The sequence below is a fragment of the Ursus maritimus genome, unplaced genomic scaffold (genome assembly GCF_017311325.1).
Source record: "Ursus maritimus isolate PB19 unplaced genomic scaffold, ASM1731132v1 scaffold_9, whole genome shotgun sequence".
NCBI lineage: Eukaryota > Metazoa > Chordata > Mammalia > Carnivora > Ursidae > Ursus > Ursus maritimus.
Window position 1 is genome coordinate 61,423,614 of NW_024427107.1, and position 21,839 is coordinate 61,445,452.

A 21,839-nucleotide genomic window follows, 5' to 3' on the forward strand; every position below is an offset into this window, starting at 1 on the left:
GCTAGGCCCTTTCTGTACATAAGGCCATTTAATACCAGCATCTGAATACTGAAATCCTGGAGAAAGAAACTGTTCCAGGAGGAATAATTCTATTCCTTACCTCTTTTCTTCTACTTTGAAAAGAAATAAAGTTTATTCCGCAAGACTGCAGGCGACCATCTAATGACCATCACTTAAACATGGCTTCACGTCACAACCTTGAATGACATCCTTTTTTTTTTTTTTTTTTAAATCACATCAGGTTGAAACCCATTTCCGGACTACATTGTGTATCATAACTTTTTTTTACATGATCCCCTAGTAGCTGTCCTCCACTCTAGACAGGGCGGAAATTTTACATTTCACAAATACGTCCTGCTTGTATCTATGTCTGCCCTTAAATAGATCTAATCAAGTGACTCGGGCACTTAAAATCCTCTAATGGCTTCCGATTACAATGAGAATAAGGGCCAGACGCCTTCCCGTGGATTACAGTGTCCGTGATCTGGACCCTGCTGAGAATAACATTATCTCCTACTCTGTTTTGCTTCTATAAGGCTTCATTGGCCTTGCGTCTATCCCTCCCGAATACCAAGTTTTTCTGCCTAAGGCTGGATGACTGGCTCTACTATTGTCATTCAACTCTCAGATTAAAGATCAGTTTTCCGAGGAGGCTACCTTAAATACTCCCTATCTTCCTCCAGTTACTCTTTATCATTATTGCCCTGTCTCAGGTTTTCAGGACATAGTATTTATCAGAATCTGATAATAGTATTTTTATGTTTACTATCTATCTGTCTCCAATAGCTCCATAAATGTGGCCCTTGTCTGTCTTAACTACTATATTCCCAGTACTTAGCACAATTCGTGGCATTTAGTAAGTGCTGGAAACAATTTTGTTCAATGATCTAATGAATCTGTGATTCCATAGAAACGCTGAGGAGTTCACCCATTGAGCACCTGCATTGTGTCCCCACACATGTCATATGCATTCTCTCTTTTATTGTTCTTACAACTTTTTGAAGGTGGGAGGGAAGCGTTCTTCCGCCTTTGTGAATAAGGAAACTGAGACCCAGTTCATCTCTTTCCCAAAGTCACCCCAGTCTGTAAATGTCAGAACTAGATTCAAACCTGGTCCCTCTGCCCCAAAGCCCTACTAATGCTTCCTACTGCCTTATTACATAAAATGCAAACCCGCGAGGCAGAGTCCAATAGATGATATATCCCAATAAACCTTGAATTCCTACAAATTGCTCATGGATGCATGACCTTTGATGTCTCTTGTGAGAAGAATTTGTATTTAATTCAAAATGAATTGTTAGGGCAGTCACATGTTCACCTGTGTTGGCTTGAAGATCAAATGAATAATTTTCATTCTTGGCACCAGCCTCTCACTTGGGTCAGTGCTAGATCTTACAGGGTCACCCGAGTGAGATGCAGAATATTCACTTGTGTTAGTTTAATCACATGCTTGTTAGGGTAAACCATTCAGCCTTCACACTGTGAGGAAATTTGAGCCATGTTTACAAATAAGGAACAAAAGATACCCTTGCTTTTTTCTGGAAAGTTTCTTTTTCTCTGGTGGGAATAATTAAATCCTGTGAGAAACAGTATTCAAGTTTTAATGCAAGCCGTGCCAACACTCGGGAGGGATTTCAAGACTCCTGGCTTCTTCTCTTGTTTCCTGCTGTGATGAATTGATGGATGTGGACTTATGGGGCCTCTTTTCTCTTTGTTTGTTTCTTCACATGTTTATATAGAAACAGAACTATCTGAGTCAGAGTAAGGCATGCATGGTCATTGTGTTCTTTTTTTTACGCTTTTCAAAAATTTCTATTTCTTATATGGAGGAAAAAAGTAAAAATCCTGCTTTTTGGACTTTCTTCCTCATAGCAACAAACCTGTTTATCTCATGGACTTTTCCTTCTGAACCAAGAGAGTCCAGGTTGGGCAAACCATCTGAAGTTCCTAATTAATTTAGCCAAGATAGTTTGGACATTCAAGTAGCAAGTTGTGGGATAATGGACAGCAAAGATGAAAAAAAGACATTCTGTTGACTGTATTAAAGGTAGTTCTTTTCCAGTTGAGTTCAGGAAACTCATGTGTGGGAATAAAAGGTGATGTCTTATGTACCATATTATGCCTCTGCCCTGTTGTCCCTTTGTTGACAGGTAGCAGTAGGGTGAGTGTCCCTTTGCTCATCATTAGGCATGGCTAGGGTGGGGTGAGAAATGACCACTTTGCCTGGGGGTCCCTGCCTGCACAAGAGGCCACTTCTTAGGGCTCAGCTCAGACCCCTTAGCTGCTCTGTGCCCTTCCTTAGCAGGGAGTGGTCTTCATGTCCGGCTCTGACAGTCTTCCGGAAGACAGGGCAACTCTGCACAGTTGTTTGTTCAGTCGGTATTAACCGCCTACCATGCACCACACACTATGTCAGGCCCTCATGGGATTTTCAATCTAGAGAACAGAGACATTAATCAAGTAATTCCACTCTTAAATATATAATTATAAACAGATGAGAGCTATGAAGAAAAGGACTGGAGTTTCTAATTTTTGTAGGAGGGTGGGAAGAATGACAGGGAACTCTTCCCCCAGGAAAAATGCTTGAGCTGAGATCTAAAGAATGGATAGAAGTCAACTGAGCCTGAGTGTGTCTGTGTACTTTGTGTATGTGTGTGTGCATTCTACACACATGTGTGTTCACGTGTGTACACACACACACACACACACACACACACACACACACAAAGGGTTTATTCCATATAGAAGAAACCCAGAAAAGAGCCATGGTTCCTTGGAAGACAAGAATGGAAGCCATGACTAGACTGCAGTGTGAAGAGAATTTTGGAAGGAGGCGTAGCAGTGAGTTAGGGCAGAGTGTTTCTTAGCTTATTTGTTATTATCTTTCTCTTAAGGAGCCCGTATTTTCCCCTAATCATCCCTCCCATGAATTTTGGATAACACAGATACACTGTACTCCTGTTTATAGACTGTGTGTGTGTGTGTGTGTGTGTGTGTGTGTGTGTGTGTATGCTTTATACATAAAAGGAGGAAGATTTTTTCACACTCCCCTTTTCAGGCTAAGTCACCCCTAATGAGAATGTGTGAGTTAGGGAAGGAAGCTCAAGAGCTTTATAAAAAATTGTGTTAAATTGAATCATAATGGTCATACAACCGAATATACAGTTTTTAAGTGTATAGTTTGATAAACTTTGTCAAATGTACACACCTGTGTAACTACCTTCAGAACACAAAACATTTCCAGCACTCCAGAAAGTTCCTTCATGCCTTTTTCCAGTCAATCCCCTCCCACCAGAGGCAACCAGTGTTATGATTTCTGTCACCAGAAATTAGTTTAAGTTTTTAGAGTCAGACAGAAGCCTGGCTGCATGCCTCATGTCTCTGCGATATTTGGCAAATTATTTCATTTCTCTGGGCCTTTTCCTCATCTTGTAAATGAGGAAAGATGAGGAGTCTTCCTCACAGGGTTGGTGAGGGAGGCATGCTGTCCCTCCCCCTTCCCCACAGTATGAATATGTGGGCACCTCTAAGAGGCGTCCAGCAGGATCAGGCTTCTAGCATAAGCCTGAGGATTACTTCAGGCCTGGAAATGCTTCCGGTTCCCTGAGCTCTGGCCTTGCCAGTCTGCGTTGCCCTTTGCCTTGTGATCCATGAAACCTGCCTGCTCCTCTCATTTCCCAGATGTTTCTGCCCCTGTGCCGCCATACTGAGGACACAGGTCCTTTCCCACTGGCTTCATCCAGTGACCCTGTTACAAGCACCTCTAGTTCCCCCACTGTTAGAATCTCCCAGAACTATATCTGACTGATCTTGGCCAGTCATTCTCCTTCCTTTCATCTGGCCCATCTCCCTCATTCTTTACCTTGTGGCCCATCCCATGTTTCCAAGGGCTTAAGTTTCCCGTTTGTGCCTGGTGCTGGGTCATATGACGAAGAGCCAGACTTAGATATCAGACAGTAGGTGTTTGAGTCCCACCTTCACCCCTTCTGTAGGACCCAGGGTAATGACTCAAACTCTAATCTAAGCCTCAAGTTTATCACCTTTACAATGACACTTATAATAGTCACTCACAAGTCAAAGAAAATGAAATGTGTCCTAGCACAGTAGCTGGCCATAATAAACACTCCATAAATGTTTGTAGGTGTTGGTTATTACATTGCTTGTTCCGGTTATTGTGTTACTCTCAGTCTATCTGGCTCATCTTTGCTTAAATAAGTTTATATTTACAAACATGCAGTGCAGAGTAGCAAAACAGTAGCTGAAGTGGGGTATCGTGGGGAGCATGGGCTATGTGATCCTATGTCCCCGCCATGTTGCAGCACGCCATTGCAATTTGCTCACTTTCTTAGGAAGGCCCAACCTCCATTTCTCATCGCTTCATGGCATAAGTGTGAGGGCAGATAAGAAAATGTGCATGAAGTATCAAGGCCAGAGCTGCGGAGTAGCCCTTCGGTGGAGATCATCTCCTATGTCACCAGATACCAGGTGCATTGGTCATAGATGCAACCCGATTTCAGAGTTGTGCATTTTAGAGTCAGCAGTTACTGGCGGTACGTCGTCCCAGCCCCACCGATTCCTATGCTCCTAGCAGTGGGTTTGTTTTTGCTTGCTGCTAAACTGTTGGTTAACACTGAGTTGAAAATAAACACTTTTTATTCACAGCTGTTGAAAAAGTGATCTTTTACGAAAGCAAAGAGTCAAGTTTTAGCCATACCTTGATATAATCCTGAGCCATTCCTACACTGATCTGTGGGCTCTAATACTGGCTTTCCTTGTGCCAGATCCATGAAGACAGGAGGAAGGGCAGGTACTGAGAAGTAAAAACCTTGAGGCACCTTGGACCTCAGTAGATTAGGTGGTCACCCTATTTTCTGCATCATACCTGAATAGTTACGTAAGGCCAAATCCTGTCAACCTTCTGAAGGATTCCTCAATAGCAGATAACCCTAAGACCCGCCGACCAAGACTCACCTATACCTGGAAGAAATTGAAAACTACCCCAACCAAGGCTGGAAATCTCTTTCCAGAGCCATGTCCTGAATTTATCAATGACAAATCCAAAAATCTGGAAAAGTAAAGGTAAATGTGATACTGTCTTTACTGTCTCCACTGGTGTGTGACTTACAGAAGATTCCACAGTTTGGGGCTGTAGAGCAGTGACAACTAGGTTCCTTTATAAGTGACATTAAAATCCTTCCACACAGTGGCTAAGACTAGTATTTCTTTGTCATGTAAAGCTGGAAAGAAGTCAGTCCAAGGCTGAGATGTGTCTCTGTGGTCTCTGATTCCTATTTTGTATTTTCACTTTTGTCAGTTTCCATTGCCAAGGTCACTTGAAGGTCTAGGATGGCCGCTGGAACTCAAACTATGAGGTTTGCCTTCTGGGCATCCATAAAGGAAGAAGGAAGGAGAAGGGCACTGTTACTCCCTGGAAGCTGCACCCATTACTTCTGTTTACATCCATTGGTCAGAATATAACCACACATGGCCGCACTTAGATAGAAGGAAATGTTTATTCTGAGTGACAATTATGGGTTGAATTACGTCCCCCCACCAAAAGATACACTGAAGTCCTAATCCCCAGTACCTGAGAATGTGACCTTAAGGAAACAGAGTCTTGACAGAGGTAATCAAGTTAAGATGAAGTCATTAGGTTGGGCGCTAGTCCATGATTGGTGTCCTTACACAAAGGAGAAATTTGGAAATAGGGACTGATATGCACAGAAGAAAAGCAGCTGAAGACACACATGGAGAAGATGTCCATGGGACTGGATGATGCATTTATAAGCCAGTGAATGCCAATGATTGTCAGCAACCACCAGAAGCTAGAAGATGCAAAGAAGGATTTCCCCTGGAGCCATCAGAGAGAACGTGGCTTTGCTGATACCTTAATTTCATACGTCTTGACTCCAGAACTATGAGACAATGAATTTCTGTTGTTTTAAGCCATCCCGTTCTTGGTATTTGCTATGGTAGCTCTAAGAAATTAATGCAGATGCCATGTGTCCAGGAAAAAATGGAGGTTCTATTAATAAAGAGGGAGAAGACAATGGGTACTGGGGGACAACCCATAGTTTCTCTTGCTGACCATAAAAAGCTGTACAAACGTCCTTCAAAAAATATTTATTGAGCACCTACTGCATACGGTACCCTGTGGGAATCCAGTGAGGTCCCTGCCCTCATGGAGTTTTCAGTCTAGTGACAAGGGAGATATTAATTATTCACACAAATATTTAATTATAAACTGTGATGTGTGTGTTTGGTAGGAATATTACTGGATGCAAGACTTGGAGTCTCAGATACAAATTTTTGTAGGTTTGCACATTTCATTCATTTTCAGAACTCCATGATGAACCCTGTGAAGTCATTGCTAAGTCTGCCAGTTTGCCTTTAGAGTCAGAGTCTCTTAATTCCACCCACTACTTTTCTTCTGCCAGATGAAATCAGATGTTGTTGGTATTACAGTTACAGCTTATGGTTCTCAAGGGAGAGCCTGTGAGAGAAAGTAAAATGATGGAGAACAAAACGGGAAAACATCCGTTTGGCAGAGGGTCATATCACGGAAGCAGGAATTATGGATATTGAGTTGATTGAATGCTCTGTTTTATACATTCCTCTTCCTCCTCCAGTCTCTTCCATCTTAGTAAATATCATTACCATCCACCCAACTGCTTGGGTCGGAAACCTAGAAGTCATGCTTGTTTTTCTCTTCTTCCTCCAATTCAAGACATTTCCAAAATGTAGCTCGAATGCACCTGTTTGTCTTCATCTCCCCAACTCCAAGCCCCTGTCATCTCTCACCAGGACTACTGTGGCCCTAACTGCTCTCTTTACATGTGTTCTTGCAGCCATCTAGCAACCAAAGGAAATCTGGTTCTGCCACTCTCTTGTTGAGATCCTTCATGGCATCCGCATTGCTTTTAGCATGAAATCTACAAGCCTTACTGTGGCCTATGCAGTCCCACATGATCTGACCCCCACCTGTCTTTCAAATCTTACCTCCTGGACACTCTCCTCCGTGCTCCCCTCCATTATCACCTTTTGGTTCTTCAAATCAGTGATTGTTTTCTCTCCACGGGCCTTTTGTGCTTGTCGTTCCTTCCTCCTAGAATTCTCTTCTCATGGCTTGTCACGGGACACTCCTTATCTTTTACACCTCACCCTACATGTCTCCTCCTCTTTAGGGAGGATGGAAAGTCTTCATAGCATTTTCACACCCACATCTCATTGGCTGGAATTGTGTTGTGTGGTCATTTCTGGGCGTGCGGAGGATTTGAGTATTTCATTCTCCAGCTTCTATAGGGCAAGAGAAAGAGAGGTTGGGCTGAGGTAGGGTGGATGAAGCCTGCAGTATCTGCCCAAGCCCCTCATTTTTCTCTTTTCTCCCTCCCTACTTATTTTCTTCACAGATAGGTATTTGTCTTCTTCTAACCCTCCTCTAGGATATGTGCTCTGTGAACACAGGGATAGCATCTAATTCTTTTTCTACTACATTCCCAATAAATATTTGTTGAGTCATAAATTAATTTCTGTGGCCAGGGATGATGGAAACTCTAATCTAGACACTATCTCTGCTTTACTAGGATAAAAAGGCTTGTTAGAATGGCAGGTAGCCAGTGGGATTTCATTCTAGCACTTGCCACACCTTAACAGGTGCTCAAAAAGGTTTTTAGAAACCTCAGTAAATTGGATTCCATTTATTCAAGTCTTACTATTTCGGAGATATTAAATAAATCCTTGGAGGTTGATTTCCAAAGCCCTGTCATTATATTCTTAGGTAGAAGGACAAATAAGATATGTACTACAGACTAGCAGGAACAAGATAATTCATCTGAAAATCCCTAGCATCTTGCCTGGTACAAATCAGGTACTCATTTTTATTTTTTAAAAGGATTTGAGCATGTCAGGCAATGTCTAGACAATACATTATTTCAGTCAGCTACAAAGGCAGACAGTACTGAAAATATTTGCATAAGAAGATAGATTTTCCGTTTGGGGGCTCATGTCCCACCCTTTTAATAGATTTAGTGGAGAACAAGTGAAAGCAGTCCTAAGATAAATTGAAGTAGTATTTGTTGAGTGGCATTACATGCTGGCACTGTGCCAGGTGCATTATCTCTGTTCTTTCTTTTTTTTTTTAATATTTTTTATTATGTTATGTTAGTCACCATACAGTACATCCCTAGTTTTTGATGTAAAGTTCCATGATTCATTACTTGCGTATAACACCCAGTGCACCATGCAATACGTGCCCTCCTTACTACCTATCACCAGTCTATCCCATTCCCCCACCCCCCTCCCCTCTGAAGCCCTCAGTTTGTTCTTTCATTTATAATCGCCTCTGTCCTGGGACAAAGTATTGTCTCCATTTTTACAAGTGGAAAAAAATGAGGTTTGTAGGGGTTAAGAATTTTGCCTAAGGTTAAGACTTCTTTGTGCATTCAGATATGCCCGGATCTAGATCATATTCTCTGGAGTCATTTTTGTTTAAGTGTGGAACTGGTTATATCAAGAGAAGATAGAAGCCAGAAATACCCTTAACAACACAGGGGTTTAGATGATCCTGGGACAGAAGCATAATACTGCATTTGGGGCCCTTCTGCGTTGGCTCTTATCGCATAGCTGTGTCCTCCAGTACCATGATACTGACAGATGGCGTTCTTGCAAAGTAAGAAATGAAATCACTAAAATGCTTAAAAGTGAAAGGGCTAAGTGTTGGGAAATAGAAAAAATAAAGCCTTCTCTCTGAACTTTCTGTATCCCAAGGATCTGAGCAGATCAAATCTATTGATCTTTAAGATGTTAGTATGATACCCAACATTTGAGCTGGGCTTCTGAATGAATGTGTTCCGTTGGCTGGAAGCCCAGAAGCATGAACCCTGGTGTCTCATGAGAGCAAGTATGGATCTCGATGATGTGATCGTAGATAGCCTTAAGCAAAGTCTGTACCAAACCTCATCAGACACCTTGTTCCACTCAGGGCTTTAGTATCTGGTTTTTCCTTCTTCTGTGTTTTGTCTGGCACTCGTTCAAGTCCTTATTCTGGCTGAGTCCCATATTTTAGAGTCATCTCTGTCTGCCCTAGGACGTTATTTCTTGCCCCATCTATCCTCCAGCCCCCATGCAAATTCATATTCCTTCCACCAGTCCCATGGTGGAGCCCAACCTCTGGGCTGGCAGAGACCCGAGGATGCGCTGGCCCCAGGACCTCTCTAGGCCAGTGCAGGTCGTATGGGACTTGATATCATCTTCAAACTAGTCTGACTTCTGGGAGGTGACAAAAGCCATTGTAATTATGTGATTAATAATTGTTGATTCACCTTTTCTTCTTGGCTCTTATGCAGGATTTTCATTGAGTATCTTTCTAGATGAAATGTGTTTGAAATTCAACATTGTAGAAATGTCTGTTAAATTTCCATGGTACAGCCATGGTAGATATTATTTTCTCTGTCAATAATCAGAAACTTAAAGCTAGAAAGATTCTGCTGATTCTGCTGATTCTTGGGGTCATATGCCTCTTTGAGAGTTCAGTGACAGCTATGGAACCCCTTCTCAGGAAAAAAAAAAAAGGTGTATGTGTATGTGTGTGAGAGAGAGAGAGAGAGAGAAAGAGGAACAAAGACACAGAGAGAGAGGCGTTTGCACACAGTTTAGTGTTGTTCACGGATTGTCCAAACCTTATCCATGGACCCCAGGATAAGAATCTCCCATTCTAACCTTCCCATGTTATAAGTAAGGAAAGTAAGGCCCACCTAAATGAAGTGACTCACCCACGGTTAAGTGAGAAAACCCGAACTAGGATCCGGTCGTGCTGATAAGTAGTGATGGATCTACTTCGATGCTTGGCCCGCGGACACCCAATTTAGACTATTTCCATCCCTCCTGCACCGCACCCCTATCCTCATAGTCATTTTAGTAACTAATATGATTGGGGCTATTTGAGTTTTTATTATGGTCAACTATTTTTGATAATAATTATTATAATAATAGTGCCTTGCTTTTGTAACACATGTGCTGAGACTCACATTTCTCATTGTATTCTCACAACTCCCCGGAATAGAAGTGAGTACGTACTATAAACTCCATTTTACATGTAAGAAAATCAAGACCCAACGAAGTTGTTCAGGGCCAAGCGAGAAGTGAATTGTAGCTCTTCATGTGCCATGAATTCCCATTTTGGGGAACTGGGTTTGCAGATAATCCTCTTGTTTAGAACAAGCATAAGCAAGAGCATAAAGCTCCTTGAATTAAGGCCCAGACCAGTGTTTCTCGAGCCTCCCAGTGCATCAGAATCACCGGGGAAACTCCTCAAACATATCCAAGGGTATGGACGCAGTTGGTCTGGGGTGAGGGCCAGATAAGGGTGCTGTTTGGAAACTCCCACATGACTTAAATGTGTAGCAGCCAAAAGTGAGAACTATCATCCGGACTCCACGAAAGATGGATATAATACTGCAGAATCCCGTCATGTGGCTGGACAAGGGGCTGCCCGGATTTTCATGCCTGAAATTCAAAGGCAAGACAGCGTTCCAGAGTTTATTTTTGAAACGCGCTGCGAAGGCCTTTGGAGGGTGTATTTGGGGTCGTGAGGGATTGCCTTGCGGTGTATCAGTGACAAGCACATTTGGAAATGCATTAGCTCCACTTTGATACCAGAATTTGCCCAAAGCGAAGCAAGCCAAGAAGCAGCCCGTAAACCTCAATAACACCGTTTGCGAGCCCTTCCTCATGCTGACTTCTTGGCTGCTGTCAGTGATGACAGTGGTACCGCGTGTGGGTCAAGAAACCCAGCTTCCCCCAACCGCTGGCGTAAAACACAGCTCTTGTTGCATGTCCCGTACCTCGGGATGGAGTTTCAGGATGGGGTTTCAGCCCCATTTGATGGGGATGATGCCAGTTAACAGCTGTGGCCTTGTACCCTGGGAAGATTGCACTGGGTCTTGTTCTTTTCGAGCAGCAGAGGCTTTTTAGAAGAAAAGGAAAAGAGATTGCATACCGTCCCAAGGAAAGTTTTAAGGCTGGTGGAGGTCAGTTGCTTTTCAATTCAAATATACATTGGGTCTTTCGTTTTAAAAGATGGATGTTTCTCTGCTGAGGAAACGTTGACCTTTTCCCTCTCTCTTCATACCTAGGTGTGTATGGCCGCCCAGATTTGGCAGAAGTTTGTGCTAACTGATGAAAAGTTCATGAGGGAAGGTGTTACCTGGGGCTCTCTTGCTGGGCTGGGGAAAGCCAGAGATCTGCATAGGGAGGGCCCACAGAGCCCCTCGGCACCTCAAAGGAAAAAGCTGCCTTTGTCATGGCTACGTGTGACCCCCTGTGTTACCACAGTGGGACCATGGTACCCTAACTGAGCTGTGTTCCAGGCAGGGTAGCCACCTGCATGTACCCACAGCTGGGGTTGACGAGGTCCAGTTCCACTTCACAGAGCCAGAGTAATCAGGAGCAGGCACACACCATATCTTGGTAGGCCCAGCGGTGGCATGACTGTCTTCTGCCTTCGCTAAATCAGAGGAGGCCGAGTACCAAGGGGTCCCCATGTCTCTCTACACTGGAATCCTGGGCTACAGGCCTATATGTGGAACTTAAGTGTCTCACACTCTGTGGAGAGTCTGAAGGCATTCTTGTCAGGAGCTTCTGATCTTGTGGGGATAGGATATATACAGAGAAATAGCTTAAAAAAATTTTTTTTTTCATATTTATTTCCTTAGCACACCCCTCAGTTTTTTATGGTTCCCAAACCTGTATTTCTGGTTGGGTGACCCGAAATTTCATTTCTAAAGGTTGTGGAATGGGACTGTAAGGGAAGCTGGTGAAGAAATCTCTGGACGGCCATGACCTCATTGGGAGGTGGGAGGCTTGGCACCACGGTTGGTCAGAAGGCCATCAGTCAGGGAGAAGAACTGAAAGTGGAGCAGCACAGAACGGACAGGCTGGAACTCCTCCACAGCCTCTCACTGTATTTAACCATGGCAGCCATGAGTGATGTTCACTGCCTTACTTCTGTTTCCCAGATATTATGCAAATTTCTCCTTGTGGCCCCTTAAACCTGACGTACACTGGAAAGGAAATCTGGGAAATGTAGTTCTGGTTTGGCCAAGTTGACTACACAGAGCTCCACCTCTTGTTTGTTATATTCATGCTCTTCCTAAAATCAGGCCCACTAACTATCCTCAGTACAAGTATGAGGAAGGGGTGGGGACATTGAATATGAGAGCCATCCAGTAAAGGAGGGGTGGGGGTGGGGAGGACGCCCTCAAGGAGTTGTACCCAGTACCTGCTACTGTACAAGGGATTGTATTCTATACATCTAGAGTGAGGGTGCTTCTGCCATTGTCTCTGCAAGCAAAAGCTATCTCTTTTTTCCCTCTGGCTCCTTAGGGTAAGGGCCCAAGACAGATGAACTATTTAAAATAGGAGTCCCATGTTTGGTTTTTTCTCTCTGAGCTTAAAAAACAAACAAACAAACAAAAACAAAAACACCTCCTTCTAGCAAACTCGAGTTTTGTACACAGCATGACTCATTTCAGGTACTTCATGAAAGATGGAAGCAACATGACCAACCTGACTGTGGCCATCTGGGCCACTTTCCTGGATCATTTTTGAATGCCCAGAATGGAGGTCCATTTTCCAGGGTTAACCTATAAATTAATCACTTTCTTGCATAAAGACTTAGCAAGGGTGTTTAGACCTGGCTCAGAATCCAGTGGTTTAGCATTCGAGTAAACATGCACAGGTGTGGGAGCTGGCCTAAGAGGGTAGACAACTTAATGTAGTGTCATGTCTGGTATGTTCTTTATGGATAACGAGAAGAAGGAACCCATTTTCATTGGGCGTCATGCTGAGCACAGTGACAGTTGCTCAATATGGATCATCTCTCTAATCTTTGTCACAACCCTATAACCTGGATATTATATTTATTTTATAGTTGAGACTGACAGAGATTGAGTCATAGCCTCTGGTTGTGCAAGTACATGGCAGAGCCAGAAGCCAAACTAGCCCAGGTCTGTCTGGTTCCAGAACTCTTGGTCTTTCTATTATATCATGGTGCCCTTCAAATGTGTGGCAATTATTTTACATTTCTGGTCCTCAATTTCAATTATTTTACGTTTCTGGTCCTCAATTTCTCCACCTGGCTAATCCCGGCAAAGTCTGTTACCAACTCTGCCAGGAATTAGGTGTTTCTCTAGGAATGGAGATATTGGACAGAACCCCAATCTTCAAATCCATACGGTTCTCTGGGACTGGTGTGCAAGGCTGCTAAAGATGTTATGATCCAGAACATAACGTGCAGGCCACGCCTACTGTTTATTGCTAGACCGTGGGAGGCGGGGGTGGGTGGGGTTTACTCCCAATCTTTAGCCAAGTCAGCATGGAACCTCCCTAGGTCCTTCGGCGCAAGTTCCTTAACTGAGACGGTCCTGAGTAGGCTGATCGGCGGCCGTGTCCTTGCCCCACAGATTGTTTTGTCCCAAATATAGCCCCAGGGACTGGTTAAAAAAAAAAAAAGTTTCTAGAGCAGAAACCGGAGGCCTAGTTCCCTCCCCTAGGGGTGCTCAGCTCTGATTAGCCATGACAAAGAGTGTCTAAGGTTACTTAGTCCAGATGAAACGCTCAAAAAGAGCACGCTCCCCCTTAGACCTATTTATAACTCTTTCACTTTTCCCACCAAAATACTACCAAGTACCTGGTAACCTGTGCTATCTCTGCAAAGTACACACACGCGCACATGTACACGCACACGCACGCATGCACGCATGCACGCACACCCCGTTTTATTCTTAGCTGTAATCACAGCGGCACCACCTGGGGGGTAGAATAAAAAGAATGAGACTTTGTTCGCTCTTAAAGGTTGGATGAAATCACCAGCACACTATAGGTCACCCCTTATGAGTGAAATAATATATGAAAAATGCACTGCATTTGTGGAAACAAAGTTATAAAATAATTATTTACCTGATGAATAACCTTAATGTGTACTGCATCTTGTTTAGTAATCTGTCTTTTCAAATTTTTAATATAGTCATTTTGCTTTTTAGCATAATCCAGAAAAAAAATAATTTCTGGGTGTTAAGTGCCTAATAATAAAAAGCATTCTAAGGGCAAACAGCTAATTGGATAAAAGGTTTCTGTGGAGGAAAGAATTTGGGGTCAGAGAGGAAGTCTGACCTTCGGGAGCCTCTTCCCTATTTTAGCTGTGAGCTCCCTTGGGAGTTAATACATGCGTTGAGAGTATGTGTCTCCTGCTGCTGGCAGCCCCAGGTTGCAATTTCAGGGAATTCTAAGGAACTTTCTGTATCCACAGTATAAGCCAACTTTGTAAGGGGGGGCAGGTAGGAGTGATAATTTGCATATACCCTGTGGTACAAAGGCTCCCAGATGACAGATCCCTTTCCTTCAGTAGCAGAGGAAGTCCAAGGAATCTTGTGGTTATAATGTGCGTACATGGCTTCTCTTCGTTGCCTGAGCACTTCTTACAACCTTGGGAACCACCAGGTCAAGAGCGTGCTGCCTGTCCTCAGCACAAGCAGATCTTGGAGGTGGTCCCAGTGCAATCAAGAGCAGTGTGTGGGAAAGTGACATGAACCCCCAGGGCAGGCCACAAATCTTCCAGCCATCCTCAGCCCCATCTCCAGAGAGAACCCCCTGGAAGGCAAATTTTCATCCTAACTTTGGAAATCTTAGTCCAGTGGACCCCGTATCTCCCACTCCTTGAAGTACACCACGGTCTCCCTTGATTGCCGCCCCTCCCCCCCAAGCTGAGTAAAGTGGACTAAGAGTGAGCCTGGGTCTGAAGCAGACCTTTGGTCGATTTGGGCTGGAAGGGGGCAGATTCTGTTTGAAACCAGCAGGCACTTGGAATTTCTCAATTTGAAACAAAAGTTCTTTAGTGTTGCTTTTTGTTGTTTTATTGGGAAAGTCATTCTTCCACATCCTTGACTTTCCTTCAAGGCTGGTTGCACAGTCTGTTGTTTGCGGACGTCACAGAGCCATATAGCAGGCTGGTAAATGCAGAACTTAGAGGAACACTAATTCTCTGGAGAGAGAATCCTGTGTTTGTCCAAAAACTGGATCTCTGCCTCCTCCCACACCACTCACTCTCCAGCCAGTTGCATATTTGGTGGAGCGATTTATGGGACTAAACATACAGCTGCAAATCTTTTCTTTTTTTTTTCCTCCCAAGAACAATGTTCTGCTGTCAAGGCTATTATGCACTAAATACAGACACAACTTATTTACAACAGCAGTGTCTAAAACTCCTAAGTTTTATCCTTGCTGAATGTGAATATTTTCATATACGTAAAGCTTTCGATAGATGTAAGGAATTCATTCTATAGAAGTAACTAGCACATCTTGACTCAGCTTAATTTAGTTCTGTAGCAACTTTGTTAAAGTGAGTATCCTACAGACAGGACCAGTGATTCCTTCAGGAATTCCATACTCGATTGCCTTTAAAATTATGCTGATTGTTTACAGTGGTTTCTGCATTCTTTATCCTTGTGGGATTCTCTTAGCTTAAGGAAAAAAATCTCTCTTATCCCCCTGTATTGATTTTTATTTTTATTTTTAGTATTTGATCTCAATAAATAAAACTAATTCAGGATCAATTTCCATCTCCCAAACCAGAACCCAAAGTGGCTTTCCTGGGTGTGTACCATGCAATGGTTGGTATGTCTTCCTTTCAACAATCTGCATTCACGGGGCTATTTGGGGGGAGAGATTGTGTGGGAAGAGAGATAGAAGAGAAAAACCAGTATTTATTTAATGTCTCATTGGTATTAAACACTGGGCTTAGTACTTAATCAGATTTGATCCTCATAATAAACTTGATCCCCATTTTACAGATGAGTAAAGTACAACTCAGGGAATTTGTAAATTGTCCAAAGTCCCATTACTAGTGCATTATAAAGGTAAGAGTCAAAACAATTTTATTGCACTATATAGAAATGTACAATTTAGGCACATCTCAATTTATTACAAAATGAGCTACTAGTGAAACTATTACCCAAGAATTCTAAGATCACAGGTTAGTTGCCTACTTTTGAAATTTGTATCAATTAATATTATAATCATAGTATTGAAACTTTATCTCTCGGTCTCTGTCTTGCTAAAAGGTTTGTTATTTTGAGGGAAAGCCCGAAGCAGGCTTACCCTCCAATCCTTCCTCCTTCAAGAACACAAAGAAAAAAGAGAAAAAAGCCAGAGTAGCTTTCACACGAGTGCAGTCATTTCAGGGATGCGAGTGTCTTGATGAGTGCAGATTTCCATGGCAGTAAGAAGACACTTACGTAACCATAGGTGTAGTGTTTCTTTCCAACCTCACTCCCACTTTGGATAACAATTGAATGATTGTGATGGAACCCTAGCCATACAAGGACGAATGTGCAATTGTGCAATCCCACGGGCACTCAATCCATCTGTAGGGTTATCCGGCATCTGCCAGGACCGGCACAGGAGAGGAATTAAGAGGCAAGATTATTTCGTTGGTTTGGCTCCTTATCAGGAGGGAAGCTGGAGTTCAGCCTAGGTATTCATCCCAAGCTGATCACACCCTGAAATGTGCTGAGTCCTACTCCTGTCTTCCCTTTAACTCTTACCAGACCTACAGTGGTTTTTAGGACTTTTCTCCACTGCCTCCTTGCTCAGAAATCACTTACGTATGACTTAGGAAGGTGTGCTTCTTCCTTCTCATTAAGGATGACATCCTCCATATCCCTTCTTTATAAAGTCAAGGTACTACCGTTCTTGGAGGAAATGAGTTTAGAGCAGCTCCAGGAGCTCATGATTGATCTCTTTTCTGTGAACCGGGAAATGAGAGAATTGCCATAAAAGCTTTGAAAACAGATCTGATACAGATAATTATAAGCAGAAGAAAAGCATCACACCCTCACTTAAATTCTCATTTCCGCCTGCGGGTAGCATCTAAGTTCCCTGACCCTAGGTAGGAGGTAATATGTACCTAGGATAGATCTACTCAGAGGTTGTCAACATGTTCTGTGTATGTGTGTGCTTTTTAATATAGAAGAGAAAAAAAAATCTTTCCCAGGCGGTGTGCTTCCTGTGGTTACTTGTAACGTGTGTTTATTTGTAGAACATAGCGTACCATAGATGCTAATTCCAAGTCCATTGTAACTGAAGATGTTGCATGATGCTACCTGCATTGTCCAGATCATTTTGCACATTTTTAGTAACAGGACATTGGAACTGCAGGAACCACAGCAGTTGTGAGGACTCACTTAGGGAGAGATGACGTTTTTACAAACAGCCTGACTCCAAAAATACTACCTTGAATACAAGCATGATAAATGTTTGGAATGCTTTTTTTTCCTTATCATGCAAGAAAAAAAACTGAAATAAATATCTAAGTTCAGGATTTTAAATGGCACAAAAGCAATCCAATATTAACTGAGTAAAAACCTTCTTATGAAGCTGGAAGACCCTGAACATCAGTGTCACAAGTATCTGAGTGGACCTAGACTGTTTAATTAATGGTTAAGCAAAGAGAAAAAACATGTGTCTTCTACTATTCTCTGCATTCCTCAAACTTGCATATATACATTGTACCTTATAAACGTGTATTTATGTGGGGCTGTGGAGTCATATGGAGTTCAAATTCCAGATGTGGCACTTCGTTGTGTGACCTTGAGCAAATAACCTCTTCGAGACTCCGTTTGTTCATAAGCATTATACTGGTGATCATGGGTGGCCAGTGATAGAAACCAGCTACCATAAAAGAAAAAAATTTTAAACATTTATTTATGGGGGCACCTGGGTGACACAGTCAGTTAAGGTCCAACTCTTGGTTTCAGCTCAGGGCATGATCTCAGGGTCCTAGGATTGAGCCCCATGTTGGTTTCCGTGCTCAGTGTGGAGTCTGCTTGAGATTCTCTCTCTCTCTCTCTTTTAAAGATTTATTTATTTTAGAGAGAAAGAGAGTATAAGTGGGAGGGTCAGAGGGAGAGAGAGAATCCACAGCAGACAGCCCGCTGAGCACAGAGCCCGATGTGAGGCTCCTTCTCACAATCCTGAGATAGTGATCTCAGAGAGACTGTGGACTCTGAGAAACAAAAACATAATATAATAAAAAATATTATTATAAAAAAAACAAACAAAAACAAAAACACAAAATCAGGAATTGGACACTTAACTGACTGAGCCACCCAGTTGGCCCCAAAATCACCTTTTTCTAAAATTAAGTGCAGTCCAAGTCACCACCATAATATAATAAAAAATATTATTATAAAAAAAAACAAAAAAAACCAAAAACACAAAATCAGGAATTGGACACTTAACTGACTGAGCCACCCAGGTGGCCCCAAAATCACCTTTTTCTAAAATTAAGTGCAGTCCAAGTCACCACTCACCAGGGTTGATGACAAGTCCAATATAATATTATTTTGTGTCCCATTGCCCATGCTCTTCCCCTTTGGGATTATAGGTCCCCCAGCCCCATCCTGTGGTTTAGGCAGCCCAATAACATGGACTTTGACCACTGTGCTGCCTGTGCTCCTTGTCCAGCTGGCCCTGAAGGCTGCCCCTTTTCCACCCCTGAACTCCGGGGCATAGGTCCTGAACAGTGGCCACTGAATGCCCATCCTCCAATCACAGCCCTTACCATTCCAATTCTGTAGCCTGCAAGAGCCCCTGTAATCATCGGGAGGTCTGTAAGAGCCCATCTTTGAGCCAATCCTGCAACCACCCTCTCCAGTCTACAGAAATCTATGCACTGTTTGCATCAGCTCCCGTTTCCCTCCAGTTCTTTTTAATAACAACTTTGTTGAGATAGAATTCATATACCATGTAGTGTATATCTCACTTATTTTTGGTATATTCACAGTTATGCAACTATCCCCACAATCAATTTTAGAATATTTTACCACCCCTGAAAGAAACCCTATACTTTTTTTCTTAATAAAACAAATATTTTTGAGGATTGCAAGTTGGTTACTATTTGAGTGGGCTAGAAACCCTATACTTATGAGCAGTTACTACCATACCTCCCTGTGCCCCAGCCTTAGGCAACCACTAATCTACTTTCTGTCTCCCTGGGTTTGTCCATTCTAGACTTTTAATGTAAATGGACTTATTTGTTGTGACTGACTTCTTTCACTTAGCATAATGTTTTCAAGGTTCATCCATGTTGTAGCATGTAGTTGGTTCCCTTTTATTGCTGAATGATATTCCATGATATGAATGTACCAAATTTTATTTCTCTTTTCATCAGCTGACAGACATTTGGCATCCTTTAGTTCTTGAAGCACCAAGTCTCCCTCCCTTCAGCTCTTTCCCTCTGGTGCCCCAGATCAAGGGGTTATAGACTCCAATGTCCATTCACTAGGTGGCAGGGAAACAGGAACTGGTGTGGACCATGGCAAATGAGAGAACATCTACTAGAGGTAGCCCCTACTTAGCCATTGACAAGTGGCCATTATGACCCGGTGTTATTAGAGCCTTAGATTGTTCCAGAGAGGCCAGATCCTGGATTTTTATGTGGAAATGTCCTACTTTTTAAGTGTTGGTCAATGAAAACAAACAACCAATATGTGAGAGAGACAGAATACAATGTCGGTTGAGACTAAATGCTAAAAGTAATCCCTGGTGATGCAGAGACACATCTCACCTTAGGGAGCCCGTGAAGGGTTAGCCGGAGCGTGGGCTCACCTGGCAGCTACTGCCTTCTCATTTGGCAACTGAAAAAAGGCTACTTATTCATCCCTTTGGAGGAAAGAAAGACCCAGGTCTAAAGTTAGCACTCTGCAGCAGGGGGGAGTGGAATTTCTCTTATTCTTTGGCTCATGAGTATGCTGGAGCAGAAAAAACAAAGCAGCACGAATGTCTACTGTAAATTAGTGCTCAGTTGCCCTCCTGCAAATTACCTGTGGCTCATTCAGGATGGACTGTAACCTGCTAGTATGACTTTGATTATGACCACGACTTCAGTCATGGTTGAGAACTGCTGATTCTGTACAAGATGTGCCCTGAATCCATGAGGACAGATTTATGGAAATGGTCAAGGAGAAACAGTGATGGTGTGGTCTCCTTATAGACAAAGATGCCATGGCAATATAGGTTGGGAGTGGAAAATATTGAGGTTCATGACAACAGCAAGTGTTCATTATGTAAATAACCACTTTGCTTACCACAGTCCACTTGCCATTTTGTTTTGCATGTGACCGCAGAGGAAGTGGGTATTTTTAAAGAGAATGGAGTTCATAGAAACCAGCAGTCTAGTGCTTGACATGTGCAAAGAGGTTTTAAATTCATTATCTAATTTGAGCCCGTGCAGATAAGCATGTTTACCTAAGCCTCTTTTATAAATTGAGACATGGTAGAGAAGACATGACTTGATGAAGGTCATCAAACAAAGGAGCCAAAGACTTAAATCCTTATCATTGAATTCCAAATCCCATATCTTTTCCAAATCCCACATCTTTTCCATCCATAGCTGCCCTTCTAATACTTTCCAATTTTGGTTTGAGGAATAGGTATAGGTATTTTTACACTTAATAATACAGTGTTTTATCATATTTACTTTATATATTTTATTTTATTTTCATATTTAAAATATATTTTGTTTTAAAAACTTATAATTCATATTATTTATATTATATCAATAGTGTTTGAGCTGATACTGTTATTACCCACTCAGAATATAAGAAAAGGAAATGGTGATTTTCAAACTATTTTCATATTTTCCATTCTTTGAGTCATCAACACTAAAGTAATTAATTAACAATCGGGTGTGCATATTAATAACCGAGGCATTGTAAAGAAACATGATGATAACAACAGATATGGGAGACATTAAATCAATCTCAATCAGACAGTCTCCTTTCCCTTCCATCTCTCGATCTTCTCTCCCTTCTTCCCTTTTGTATTCTTTTCTTTCCTCCTTTTTATTTTCTTATTTTCCTATTCAGTGAGGGGATAATTTATAAGAAGCAAGAAACCCTTCAGGCTCAATCAAAGTTGTGCTTTTTTGCTTGATGCATTTATACATTCAGTTAATTCAACGATGCATATTTATTGAGTTACTACATTGGTTTCCTATTGTTGCTGTTACAAATTGACACAAACTTGGCAGCTTGAAACAAAGAAAATGTATTGCCTTAGTTCTGGAGTCAGGAGTCTAAAGGTGTCAGCAGGTCCGCATTCCTTCTGGGCTTTCAGAGGGGAGAATCCACTGCCTCGCCTTTTCCAGCTAATAGAGGCCACTTGCATCCCTTGGCTCCTGGCCCCTTTCTCTTCTCTCTCCAATTTCTTGCTTCTGTTGTGACATCTACTTCTGCCTTCGGCTTTCGAGTCTCCCTCTCATAAGGACGCTTGCAGTTACATTGGGCCCACCTAGATGACTCAGGGTAGTCTCCTGATGTTAAAATCAGCTGATTAGCAACCCATTCCATCTGTAACCCTAGCTCCCCATTGCCATGTAAACTAAATATTCAGAGGTTCCAGGGATTAGGACATCGATATCGTTGGGGGTTGGGGATATTGTATCTACTCTGTGCCAGACGCTGTAAAGACATATTCTGTTTGATTCTGTTTTGCTAATTAGCTATACTTATCACTGACATCTGGAGATCTGTGTGTCTCTCCATTTTTCTATTGGAGGTACATAAATTACTCATATATCCAATGTCCGCCTCTTCAGACACACAACAGATGTACCATCTGTTAATTTGTGTCAGCTAAATAAGAAAGTACCCAGCGTCTGATGCCACCACTAACCTCAAGCGAAGTACCTCCCTTTGAGGCAGGAGCTGTGGATCACTATGAAGCTCGCTGTGGTCTCTCAATACTGAGTGGTGCTTTTTTTTTTTTTAAATCGTAACTCTCTC

General features: G+C 42.4%; 1 protein-coding gene across 3 annotated transcripts in view; it reads left to right on the forward strand.

Annotated features, from left to right (window-relative positions):
• Nucleotides 1-21,839, forward strand: part of DEPTOR (DEP domain containing MTOR interacting protein) — a 136,262-nt gene that overhangs the window by 106,122 nt on the left and 8,301 nt on the right. The window contains exon 9 of one of the 3 annotated variants that reach the window (XM_040625797.1): nucleotides 4,350-4,623. The exons of the other annotated variants lie outside the window; for them this stretch is intronic. Within the exon in view, the coding sequence (XP_040481731.1) occupies nucleotides 4,350-4,388 (39 nt within the window). The 3' untranslated portion in view covers nucleotides 4,389-4,623. Of the gene's footprint in view, nucleotides 1-4,349; nucleotides 4,624-21,839 lie in introns of those variants that run through there. 3 annotated transcript variants of the gene reach the window in all.